Source organism: Neoarius graeffei, chromosome 4 (assembly GCF_027579695.1).
Source record: "Neoarius graeffei isolate fNeoGra1 chromosome 4, fNeoGra1.pri, whole genome shotgun sequence".
Classification (NCBI taxonomy): domain Eukaryota; kingdom Metazoa; phylum Chordata; class Actinopteri; order Siluriformes; family Ariidae; genus Neoarius; species Neoarius graeffei.
This window is the reverse complement of record NC_083572.1, coordinates 87,731,410-87,744,294: the sequence shown is the minus strand read 5'-3', so window position 1 is coordinate 87,744,294 and position 12,885 is coordinate 87,731,410. Positions and strand designations below refer to the sequence as shown.

The 12,885-nt window shown below is 39.7% G+C and overlaps 1 protein-coding gene across 1 annotated transcript in view; it reads left to right on the top strand.

The window, feature by feature from the left end:
• The window catches only part of atg4c (autophagy related 4C, cysteine peptidase), a 60,855-nt gene extending 59,079 nt beyond the window's left edge, over window positions 1-1,776 (top strand). The window contains exon 11 of the mRNA XM_060919935.1: window positions 549-1,776. Coding sequence (XP_060775918.1) covers window positions 549-710 — 162 coding nt within the window. The 3' untranslated portion in view covers window positions 711-1,776. The remainder of the gene's footprint in view (window positions 1-548) is intronic.
• Window positions 1,777-12,885: the final 11,109 nt, after the last annotated feature.

The following is a 12,885-nucleotide window of genomic DNA, read 5'->3' as shown; positions in this document are numbered from 1 at the left end:
TTTTTGATTATATCCGTAGCCTATTTAAGTGTGTCTCTTTATCCTTGTTAGTTTTTAGCATTGTAAGAGCCAAATTTTGTTTTGGATAATGCAAATAAACCATTATTTTTTTTTTCAATCAGTTTATTTATTTTTAATTTTGTTCAGGGTGCAACTTTTCCTCATTAAGCGTGCAATTAATAATAATAATAATAATAATAATAATTATTATTATTATTACCTCTGCCTTCTTTAAATTAGGTTTTGAGACTATGAGGGTATTTGTTTTTGAGGTTTTAAAAAAAAATATTGTTTCTTGTAATTTGATTAAACTTGAGATTACTGCAGTGTGTATAGAGTCAGTCAGCAGGTGGCAGCATTTAGCTGTGGAACACATGACTTGGGTCTACAACAGTCCTTCACACTTTGGCACATTTTTATGCCCTGCTCTGACACACCTGACTCATATTTGCCATTGTCTACATTTATTAGGAAATAATGTTTAAATCTGAAGTAACTTGACGAGTTTTTACTCATTATAAATCTGCTTCTGTGATTGCACACGCTAGGTCCTGCAGCCTTCATCGAAAGAGAAGTACCCAGCATTTACATTTATGAAAGGACACGGGAGAGATTACGAACTGTCTGTTCCTGTGGAGAAGAGAGAATGGCCCTTCATCAAAGATGCACGCAGTCCTGGGGCCACCGCAGGGGACTTTGTTCTGCTATAAATGAGGCCTTGGATTTCCAGAGTGTTATGTGTGTGATTTTTCTTCATTGTGCTCGTTTAAATGCTTCCATTACACCAAGTGTGGACAGAGAAGAAGTAGTTTTGATTCTGGGGTTTGTCTGTTCGAAGAGCAGAAAACAAAACCCGTCCATCAACAACTCTCTTTATCCAACACCTCAACTTAACATTGGAAACGAACTCGATATATCTCGCACACATTTCCGGTCAGAGGATATTTTTTCAGGCTGTTGTGTTATTATATACATTGCTATTCATCCCACACTCACTGTAATACATTAAATTTCTTGTTCAAAGTTGGTACAGTCTATTGTAGGTCACGCCATACTTTGTCTCATAATTATTAAACAATTAATATGGCACTTTATATGTAGAAGAGAAAGAATCACACTCCAGGTTAAAGGTCAGCTGAGAGTTGTACGTAACACTGTGCTAAAATTGGACAGAAAATCGAGCTTATAAACTCCTACATGGCCTTTAAAAATGTTCGAGTGCCTCCTGGAAGCTTGAAGTTTATAAGGCTGATTCAAAAGCCTGCAGCTTCTGAAATGTACACACTTAGATATTGAAAATGTAGCATTTTTACTCACACACACACATACGCACACGGTGTTCCTAATATTTGATGATTATTTTTTTCAGATTTGAATAGTCTTACCAATTATGATTGAGTAACAGTGCTGCTAAAACCTCCTGATTTGTGCCATTGAAGAAAGACTACATAATATTGAAAAAGTGATTTTTGTTGGTGTCGTTGCTTTATAGCCATTTTGATTAAACCGCAGTGTGAAGTTGTCTATCTTGTTGTATTTCGGTAAAGAAGAATAGTGTAAGCCAAAGTCTTTCATAATACATAAAGCTGTAACACTATTTTTGTTTGTTTGTTTGTTCATGGAACCTGGTTTGTGTGAAGAGATAATACTGTACTAAGTCGAATGTGGGCTGAAGAACATGAAACACATGCTTGTTTTCCCAAAATCAATTTGCACAGTTGTCAATTATGTTTTGCTCCAAAGTAATTTACAATAAAACTGAAAAGACTCACTATATTATGGATATTTTTTGTCATTTCTTTGTCATTCGTTCATTTTAAGTAACTGCTTTCTCCAGGTCTTAATGCACAGTGGTGTAGTGGTTAGCACTGTCGCCTCACAGCAAGAAGGTTCTGGGTTCGAGCCTAGCGGCTGACGGGGTCCTTTCTGTGTGGAGTTTGTATGTTCTCCCCGTGTCGATGTGGGTGTGCTCCGGTTTCCCCCACAGTTCACAGACATGTAGTTAGGTTAACATGGGGCGGCCTTGGGCTGAAGTGCACTTGAACAAGGTACCGAACCCCTAACTGCTCCCCAGGTGCTGTAGTGTGGCTGCTCACTGCTCTGTGTGTGTGTGTGTGTGTGTGTGTGTGTGTGTTCACTGCTTCAGATGGGTCAAATGCAGAGGATGAATCTCACTGTGCTTGAGTGTGCATGTGACAAATAAAGGCTGCTTCTTTCAATATACGAAAGTTAGCAAAGACTTGTCTAAAATGAAGTGTCTCTGTGGCCTCCATAGAATGCATGAATGCAATCTAATTTGAAAAAAGCATGTCGAGGCCGGAGCCCTGTGATGACCTGGCGACTTGTCCAGGGTGTACCTCACGTCTCACCCATAATCAGCTGGGATAGGCTCCAGCTTACCTGTGACCCTGTACAGGATAAGCGGCTACAGATAATGGATGGATGGATGGATGGATGTTGAGGTCGGTTTTGATAATTTGCCAACACTACTACTACTTCCAGCTGCTCCCATTGTGTGTGTGTGTGGGGGGGATGCCAACACTAACTGGCTATATTTAACTAAGTTAGCTTGTTTTCTGGGCAGCATGGTGGTGTAGCAGTTAGTATTGTCACCTCACAGCAAGAAGGTTCTGGATTTGAGCCCCGTGACCAACAGGGGCCTTTCTGTGTAAAGTTTGCATGTTCTCCCCATATCTGCTTTGGTTTCCCCCGCAGTTCAAAGACATGTGGTTAGGTTAACATGAAGTGCCCTGGAGCAAGGCACCTAACCCCCAACTGCTCCCCAGGTGCTGTAGCATAGCTGCCCACCTCTTTGGGTATTTGTGTGTGTGCATGCATGTGTTCACTGCTTCAGATAGGATAGGTTAAATGCAGAGGATGAATTTCACTGTGCTTGAGGGTACATGTGACAAAATAAAGGCTTCTTCTTCTTAATGCCATGTTAGACTAGCATTTATTTCAGTAGCTAATGTAAATGGCTAGGCAGCAAGTCAAATTCGAGCTAAAGGTGGTAAATACCGGTTATTTATATGATAGTTTACTTCGGATTAATTCATTAGCAAACTATGTAGCAGTCTTACAAAGATTCAATGATGTTTTTGGGCAAAACATCGTAATCGCTTTAAACTGAAAGTCATCTTCTAACAGTTTTAGATAAGTCACAAAAGTTACTTTTTACATAAAAACATGACTTTTTTTTCTTTCTTTTGCACAAAAGTCTTAGGCCCTCTACTTTTTTCATGCAAACTTTGTTATAGATTTCTATTTTATGACTTCTACATTATCGAGTCGGTATAAAAACATTTTAGAGTCCAAACGTTCGTTTTCCAGCACAAAATTAAATGTTACAGAAAAAGAAAGTTTGTATCTGAGCAGCATGTTACATAAGAGAGCACTTTTCAGATTAAAAAAGAAAACGTAATGAAGGCTGCTGGGTTTTGGTGCAAAATTAAGAAGCGAGTGTGACAGTCAAAGTGTCCAGAAGAACTGTGTCTGGTTCTGTAAGATGCTCAGTAAAACCTACAGCTCATTTCCTTATAAAACTGCACTCACTGGACCTCAGACTACTATTTTTTTTTAAAGCAAAGGGTCGTCTCATACCAAATACTGATTTTGTTTAATTTATTATGGCTTAGTGCTGTTTATAGTATTTTTTTAATGCTGAAACATTTCATTTCATTATTTTTAAGCCTTTTTTGGTTGACAGTATTTCTTTACGTGTCTAAGACTTTTGCACAGAACCATACATGTAAAAGTCTTTTTTTTAAACTTTCACTTGTAATTTGTTTTTCTGTACACTTTAATTTTAGTAACATATACTTTCACTTAAGTATAATTACTTTTTTCCCCAGTCCTGCTAAATTTTTTCAACGTTTAACGTGATTTTCCAATAATCATGCAAGTTGAATATTAACTGGACATTTTAAACCCCCAACCCCACTCCTGTAGGCCAAATGGGCAAAACAGGACCTCGGAAGAGACAACTGCTTATTGTACACTCTTCAGAGGAAAAGAAAATGTACGTGTGTTGGACTCAGTGTTGCCATGGTTAATTCTTCTGTTTCTGTTCTGTTTGAGAAATGCTTGTGCTGTTTCCTTGTTAAATCCAAATTCTTGTATTTAAAAGGCCATGGCCTTCGACGATGGGCTCTGTTTTGGGGAACAGTCTGCCCTTTTGAGGACCACAGCAGAAGAATTGGCCATTTGTGTTACCAATGGCATGTCGTGAAGACAGACTCGATGGAGTACAATGAGCCCATCGAACTTGTGCGTTTTTCAGTATTTGTGTCTGTGATCAGTAAATTGACTCTGGGCTGTTTTTAGGAAATGGAGCACAGAGGAAGAGGAAAAGGAGTGCTAGGGTCGAAGAATGCAGCAAGATTCCGAGATGCCATTTTGTGAGTGTTACATGAAAGGGCGTTTGTGCTCTGGGGCATCAGGGCTTTGAGGGGACTCTGTTCTGCTTGTATTTACGATGCTGTCTGTATGAATATTTGATTAATGAGTCATGAATTCCAAGCAGAAGACCAAGCCTTGGAGCTCGGTTTGAACACAGCTGCCAATAGAGGCATTGATTCCTACAGATTCCTGAACATTTTTTTTTTTACATGAAAGAAGTGGGAAATATACTTCTGCTCACAAATTGGGCTGAATAAAGTTTTTTTTTTTCATTGTTGGGTCTTGAAAAAAGGATGCAACCTCAGTTGAGCTTGGATAAAAGCTGTAGAAAAGCATGAACAAGCATGCAAACTCTACGAACTGATGGCCTACTAAGATAATTTCATTGTTTTTGCTGTCTTGGAAGAGTTGTATTAAAGGTTAGATAAGAAACAAATTCGGACACTTTGATCATCGTCGTCACTGCCGAACCAGGCTTGAGGTGAACTTGGCCAGAATTGCAGCAGTAGGGTGGCCTGTTCCTTTCTGCACACTCACATTCACACCTATGAACAATTTAGAGTTAGCTAGTTAACCTAACTGCATGTCAGGGAAGCCACGGCCTAATGGTTAGAGAAGCAGTTTTGGAACCAAAAGGTTGCTGGTTTAATTCCCTGGACAAGCAGGAATGTCTGAAGTACCCTTGAACCAAGGTGCCTAACCCCAGGCTGCTCTGAATATGTTGCATTCTGGGTAAGATCTGCTAAATGCCATTAAAGTGCATATCACGGATAAGTTCAGGAGCAAGATCAATGTAATTCTCTTATTTTATATTAAACTTTGGTCAAATATCTGTCACATTTTGCATTTTGTGCAATTTTTTTACCTTGCGCAATACCAGAAAAATTCAGTTGAACTCAAGCCATTTGAGGCGAATTGGTCCGCCTCTGAAAAACACTTGGCATTTGGATTTCCCGGCAAACATTGATTTTCGTGATGTCACGTGCAGGACGCCTCCCTCTGAATCCTACGTCAGCGCTGGTTTGTTTATGAGAAAACGACCTGGTGGTTTTCTACAAATTTCTTCAACGTTATCACATAATTATTAAAATGGTTAACAGATGTATCGTAGGAGGGTGTAGCAACACCAATCTTGATGGGATTAGTACTCATCGTTTTCCAAAAGACCGGACAATGAGAGAGAAATGGGAGCGCTTGGTCTACACAGGCTGTGCACTGAAACCGTGCAAGCTCTCGCAGCCTGCTGGCGCTTCCGCAGGTACGGTAACGTCACGAATCTGGCTCCAGACTCCCTTGGGATTTTTCCAGACACGTTTTGTTATTTTATTTTTTTCTGCTGTAGATAGATGGCCTTGTGCAAAATTACCCTTCTGGATGAGTGTGTAAAGGGACATACTTTCATATAAAAAAAAAGAAACTGGTCCAGAATATGCACTTCAATGTGGGGGAAACTGGAGCACTCAGAGGTAATCCATGCAGACTCCATACAGAAAGGCCCCCATCAGCCACTGGGCTCAAACCCAGAATCTTCTTGCTGTGAGGCAACAGCGCTAACCACTACATCACCGTGCTGCCTACACTCTAAGTGAAATGAGTTATAGATCACCAAATCATCTGTTTATGGGTGATTTAATGTTTGGGGTGCCATTTGTATCCCACTTATGTGTCCAACCATCTGTAATTCTGGTATTACATTTAAATATGTATGAAAATAAATGTAAAAGACATTTTGAACACAGATAAAATGTTTCACCTTTTATTGTTTACATAAATGTGTGAATCCGTATGATATCCCATGCTTAAAACTTTTTTTTCCATGACTCCATGAATCTCCATTATAGATTATGAAGAATGTACATTTTAGTATCACAACGTTTACTCAACTCTGTTGCCTGTTACATTCACCTGAATGAAATATTTGGAAAGTTCCACAATTTCAACATGAAATTTCATCAAAAATAAGTTCTCTCATTCTTTCTTTTAATTTTCAGTTGTGATATTGATTGATGAGGTCAACTTGAAAGTAGAACCCTGTTACCCAAATTATAGATTTAATCATTACAATGTCCTCATATGATTAACATGAATGCTATTAACCACACTTAATATAAATACGGAAGTGATTATAGAAAATTGCCCACGCTAATCGGTCAAGAAATTCAGACTATTTCTTGATAATCACCTCGAGCAACTCGGCAAAATGGCGGCCAGTCGCTTCGTCACCGTAAGTGAGGAAGAATTGCAAATCTCATCTCATCTCATTATCTCTAGCCGCTTTATCCTTCTACAGGGTCGCGGGCGAGCTGGAGCCTATCCCAGCTGACTACGGGCGAAAGGCGGGGTACACCCTGGACAAGTCGCCAGGTCATCACAGGGCTGACACATAGACACAGACAACCATTCACACTCACATTCACACCTACAGTCAATTTAGAGTCACCAGTTAACCTAACCTGCATGTCTTTGGACTGTGGGGGAAACCGGAGCACCCGGAGGAAACCCACGCGGACACGGGGAGAACATGCAAACTCCACACAGAAAGGCCCTCGTTGGCCACGGGGCTCGAACCCGGACCTTCTTGCTGTGAGGCGACAGCGCTAACCACTACACCACCGTGCCGCCCCAAAATTGCAAATTATGAAAGAAAATGCTGTTCCTAAAAGCACTAAAGATGCTACGAAGTTTGGTCTAAAACTATCCAAAGGTGGAACTGTGATTTATTTTATCGATTTCAAAACAAAGAATTTTATGTGAGTCAGCGTAGATAAGTGACACAAGCCTGTGCTGTGCTGTTATTGCATGTGTATGCCACTTTTGAAGTTTGAAATAAATAATTTTTTTAATGAGATTTTTTTTAAAATAATCACCTGTGTATTTATACTAAACCAATTATCCACCTCAGGCTCAGTGAATATCGGTGAATAAAACTTTGACTTCGTCTCAGCTATTATTCACTGATATTCACTTCGCCTTCTGCGAATAATTGTTAATTAGTGGATTTGTTATTTCTAGGCTGAAAATTCAAACCCTGTTACTTTCCACAGTGTTATGCATGTAAAATTAGAACACAATTAAAGCGAGACAGACTTTTGATTTAATAAAATCGGTGAAATTTAGTTCCCTCTGAAATACGGTCATTGTGATATATGTTTATTTCTGTAATGTCTAAAAAAAAAAATTCAGGCCATTCTGTGGCTGGGAAGTGATTTAATTTGAGGGGATTCCTGAGCAAATAATGCGCATGAAATCACTCACTTTGCGCAGTCAAGCAGACAGAGGAAGTCCGTGTGTGTACGCATGCGCAGGTTTACCTTTGACCGTGTACTGACAATTACATTATTCTGTCGCTAAACAAACAGCTGATCGCACCGAGGTGCTCGCTGACCGCCGATATTTATTAGTTTGGTCCTGCGTTTCCTTTCCTTTGCAACATAACGTCTTTTCTTCTCGCTTTCCGTTACTTTAGTCGGTCTTTCACGTTTCATTCGCACACTCACGTCCTCCATTTTTCTCTCCTGTTTCAAATTTGTATCCCACAATGCCTTGCGCAAATAGGGAAAGCCCACCACATCATGCATGACATAATATCTTGTATTGCGTCAGGGTGAAGCAGGAAACAACAGCGGAGTATTTAGGGTCACGTGGCCCTAAATTCACTAATTGTTCTATTTTAAGAAAACTAATAAAATTGGAAGTCTGTGATTCGAATTCAGTAGCTTTCAGTCCACTAAACAAAAATAATTGGGTGTTGGGGAAAATTCTTTTTATGACCTACACTTGAAAAATCTGAAAGGCAGTCTAGCTTTAACATGATTGCTATTAACCACATTTAGTATAAATACACAGGTGATTATAAGAAATCGCGCATGCTGATTGATCAAGAAATTCAGACTATTTCTTGATAATCACCTCGAACGACTTGGCAAAATGGCGACTAATCGCTTTGTCACTGTAAATGAGGAAGCATTAGAAATTATGAAAGCAAATGCTGTTCCTAAAAGCACTAAAGATGCTACGAAGTTTGGTCTAAAACTATTCAGGTGGAATTGTGATTTATTTTATCGATTTCAAAACAAAATATTTTATGTGAGTCGGCGTTGTGTATGCCGCTTTTGAAGTTTGAAATAAACGATTTTTTAAATCTAATTTTTTAAAATAATCACCTGTGTATTTATACTAAAACAATTATCTGTCTCAGGCTCAGTGAATATAGGTGAATAATGACCTCGACTTCGTCTCGGCTATTATTCACCGATATTCACTTTGCCATCGGGGAATAATTATTAATTCTTGTATTTGTTATTTCTAGGCTGGAAATTCAAACCCTGCTACTTTCCACCCTGTTATGCATGTAAAAGTAGAACACAATTAATACCAGCAAAGAAATCTTGTAAAATGAGATCTTGTGAAATGAAATGGTTTAACAAGTAAATTTCATAGATTCACTGTAATTTTAAAAATTTCATTTAATTTTTAAGAATAACAAGGACTAAATGACAAAAGCATGGAATCACCCCTATATGTGCCTCATCATGCTAACGTCCAGATCTGACTTGATCTTTTTTTAAAGACCCGAACAAGACCTGAAATATTTTGAATTGAAAAACGAGTTCTGTGTACAGTATGTCCTAATTGAAATCCAGTTCTCTGAGTGCATCTTTTCCTCACTTCAGTAGAACACTAATTCAGGCCATTGAAGGTGTTTGCCCCAGTGGAGCTGAGACCAGTGCATTTATTATGCAGTGTCTCTTAATTAGTGCTGGCCATCTTGTGCTTAACGCTGCCCTGCTGAGGCCCTCACAGAGCAGAGAGACAGAGGAATCCACTCATGATGGATGATCCAGGACATATCCATCGGAATTAAATTTGGACTGCTCTAGATTACTAGCGATGGTCTTTGTCAGTGTCAAAGCGCTCTGACTACCCGCTAAAGTCTGCCATTTAGCATGGAGATTTGGTTCCTCTGTTTGGTGGAGCCTTTTTGGGAGATCCTTTAACTTCGTGTGGTCATAATTGCAGTTTTGTTACTTTAATGTGCATCAAATTGTAAAGAAAATGGGGAGGAGATTGTGCATTCATACAACAGAGGTGTTGGAGATTTGTATACTTACAGTGGGGCAAAAAAGTATTTAGTCAGTCACCAATTGTGCAAGTTCTCCCACTTAAAAAGATGAGAGAGGCCTGTAATTTTCATCATAGGTATACCTCAACTATGAGAGACAAAATGAGAAAAAAATCCAGAAAATCACATTGTCTGTCTGATTTTTAAAGAATTTATTTGCAAATTATGGTGGAAAATAAGTATTTGGTCAATAACAAAAGTTCATCTCAATACTTTGTTATATACCCTTTGTTGGCAATGACAGAGGTCAAACGTTTTCTGTAAGTCTTCACAAAGTTTTCACACACTGTTGCTGGTATTTTGGCCCATTCCTCCATGCAGATCTCCTCTAGAGCAGTAAAGTTTTGGGGCTGTCGCTGGGCAACACGGACTTTCAACTCCCTCCAAAGATTTTCTATGGGGTTGAGATCTGGAGACTGGCTAGGACACTCTAGGACCTTGAAATGCTTCTTACGAAACCACTCCTTTGTTGCTCGGGCAGTGTGTTTGGGATCATTGTCATGCTGAAAGACCCAGCCACGTTTCATCTTCAATGCCCTTGCTGATGGAAGGAGGTTTTCATTCAAAATCTCACGATACATGGCCCCATTCATTCTTTCCTTTACACGGATCAGTCGTCCTGGTCCCTTTGCAGAAAAACAGCCCCAAAGCATGATGTTTCCACCCCCATGCTTCACAGTAGATATGGTGTTCTTTGGATGCAACTCAGCATTCTTTCTCCTCCAAACACGACAAGTTGAGTTTTTACCAAAAAGTTCTATTTTGGTTTCATCTGACCATATGACATTCTCCCAATCCTCTTCTGGATCATCCAAATGCTCTCTAGCAAACTTCAGACGGGCCTGGACATGTACTGGCTTAAGCGGGGGGACACGTCTGGCACTGCAGGATTTGAGTCCCTGGCGGCGTAGTGTGTTATTGATGGTAGCCTTTGTTACTTTGGTCCCAGCTCTCTGCAGGTCATTCACTAGGTCCCCCCGTGTGGTTCTGGGATTTTTGCTCACCGTTCTTGTGATCATTTTGACCCCACGGGTTGAGATCTTGCGTGGAGCCCCAGATCGAGGGAGATTATCAGTGGTCTTGTATGTCTTCCATTTTCTAATAATTGCTCCCACAGTTGATTTCTTCACATCAAGCTGCTTACCTATTGCAGATTCAGTCTTCCCAGCCTGGTGCAGGTCTACAATTTTGTTTCTGGTGTCCTTTGACAGCTCTTTGGTCTTGGCCATAGTGGAGTTTGGAGTGTGACTGTTTGAGGTTGTGGACAGGTGTCTTTTATACTGATAACGAGTTCAAACAGGTGCCATTAATACAGGTAACGAGTGGAGGACAGAGGAGCCTCTTAAAGAAGAAGTTACAGGTCTGTGAGAGCCAGAAATCTTGCTTGTTTGTAGATGACCAAATACTTATTTTACCAAGGAATTTACCAATTAATTCATTAAAAATCCTACAATGTGATTTCCTGGATTCTTTCCCCCCATTCTGTCTCTCATAGTTGAAGTGTACCTATGATGAAAATTACAGGCCTCTCTCATCTTTTTAAGTGGGAGAACTTGCACAATTGGTGGCTGACTAAATACTTTTTTGCCCCACTGTATCTGCCAAAAAGCTCAAAAAAACTTACAAAACCTTTCATGTGACTTTTCAGAAGGACCAAACAAAAGCTGTGATAATCAAAAGGTAAATTTTCTTAAAATAAACACCACTTACTTGATATCGAATCAGTAGCCTTGGCAAAACACGAGGTGAATTTCGTTTATTGTTTTATCAGCTGATTATTTTCCGATACTACAAAGTTATAACAAGGTTTCTCATTTCTGGTTCTGATTGGTTCCAAAGTTTATCAAGACCCTTATCAAAAAGAAGTGTACTTCAAGTTCATTTCATTAAGTATACTTAAGTTAAAGTATATTTCCTTAAGTATACTTTTGTGTACCAAGTATACTGATATCAATGTACTTACAGTATACTTGTAAGTAAACTAATCTAATACTCACTTTTAGTTTATAAAAAGTATACTTTAGGTCTAAGAGAAGTAAACTTTGAGTATACAACTAGTATTTTTTTTATTTTGTACTGCAAGTATACCACAAGTAAACTTATATACTAACAGTTTACTAGTTCTATACTTGTAGTCCACTCTTTAGTTTACAAAAGCATACTTCATAGTATACTGGAAATATACTATGAGTTTACTTGTTTTATACTTCTAGTCCACTTTTTAGTTTACTAAAGTATACTTTTAGTATACTGGAAATATGCTATTAGTTACTGGTTATATACATCTAGTCCACTTTTTAGTTTTGACGTATACTGCAATTACCCTTCTAGGTATACTATTATGGCCCTTTTCCACTACCCTTTTTCAGCTCACTTCAGCTCGCTTCAGCTCACTTCAGCCTGACACGGCTCGTGTTTCGACTACCAAAAACCAGCACGACTCGGCTCGCTTCAGCCCTGCTTAGCCCCTAAAACTCGCACGGTTTTGGAGTGGGGCTGAAGCGAGCCAAGCCGTGCCGAGTGAGGCTAGGGGCGTGAGCAGACACTCCCCTGTGCACTGATTGGTGAGGAGGAGTGTCCTCACATGCCCACACACGCCCCGCGAGCGCGCTGGGATCTGTAAACACCGCAAACCCGGAAGAATAATAATTACGAATTAGGAGAATTTCTGAAGCCTTATGCGCCTCCCCTCATCTATACGCTCTTGCCAGTATCTGTTGGCGTTGTCGGTGACAACAAGCCACAGCACCAAGACCAGCAACACTAACGACTCCATGTCCTCCATGTTTATTGTTTACTCTCCGGGTCGTGAGACTACCGCTTAAAAGATCACTGAATCAGTGACATACAGAGCATCGTGGACGAGTTCGCGGAGCGCAAGGCTCGTCGTATGCCCTTCAAATAATGCGCGCAGTAGGCTATTGATGTTTTATTATGAGCCATGTACAGTATGTCGCCTAATGTTTTTTTGTTTGAGTTACATGTTCGTTTGAAGGACTTAATGTACAAAATAACATAGTTGCACCCCGTAGTGTTGAAATTGGTAAACACAGTGCATTCAGTGAGGTTTGCACCGCCCTCCTTTTATTTCTGACTCTGTCACCGTTGCAACCTCTGAGCGCTCATTCGTATGCCCTTCAAATAATGTGCGCAGTATAGGCTATTGATGTTTTATTATGAGCCATGTACAGTATCCTAATGTTTTTTGTTTCTGAGTTACATGTTCGTTTGAAGGACTTGATGTACTAAATAACATAGTTGCACCCGGTAGTGTTGAAATTGGTAAACACCGCAGTTGCGGACATTTTGTAGCCTAAAATGATGTTATGATAAGCTTTAATAAAATGCCCGGTCATTTGCCCCGC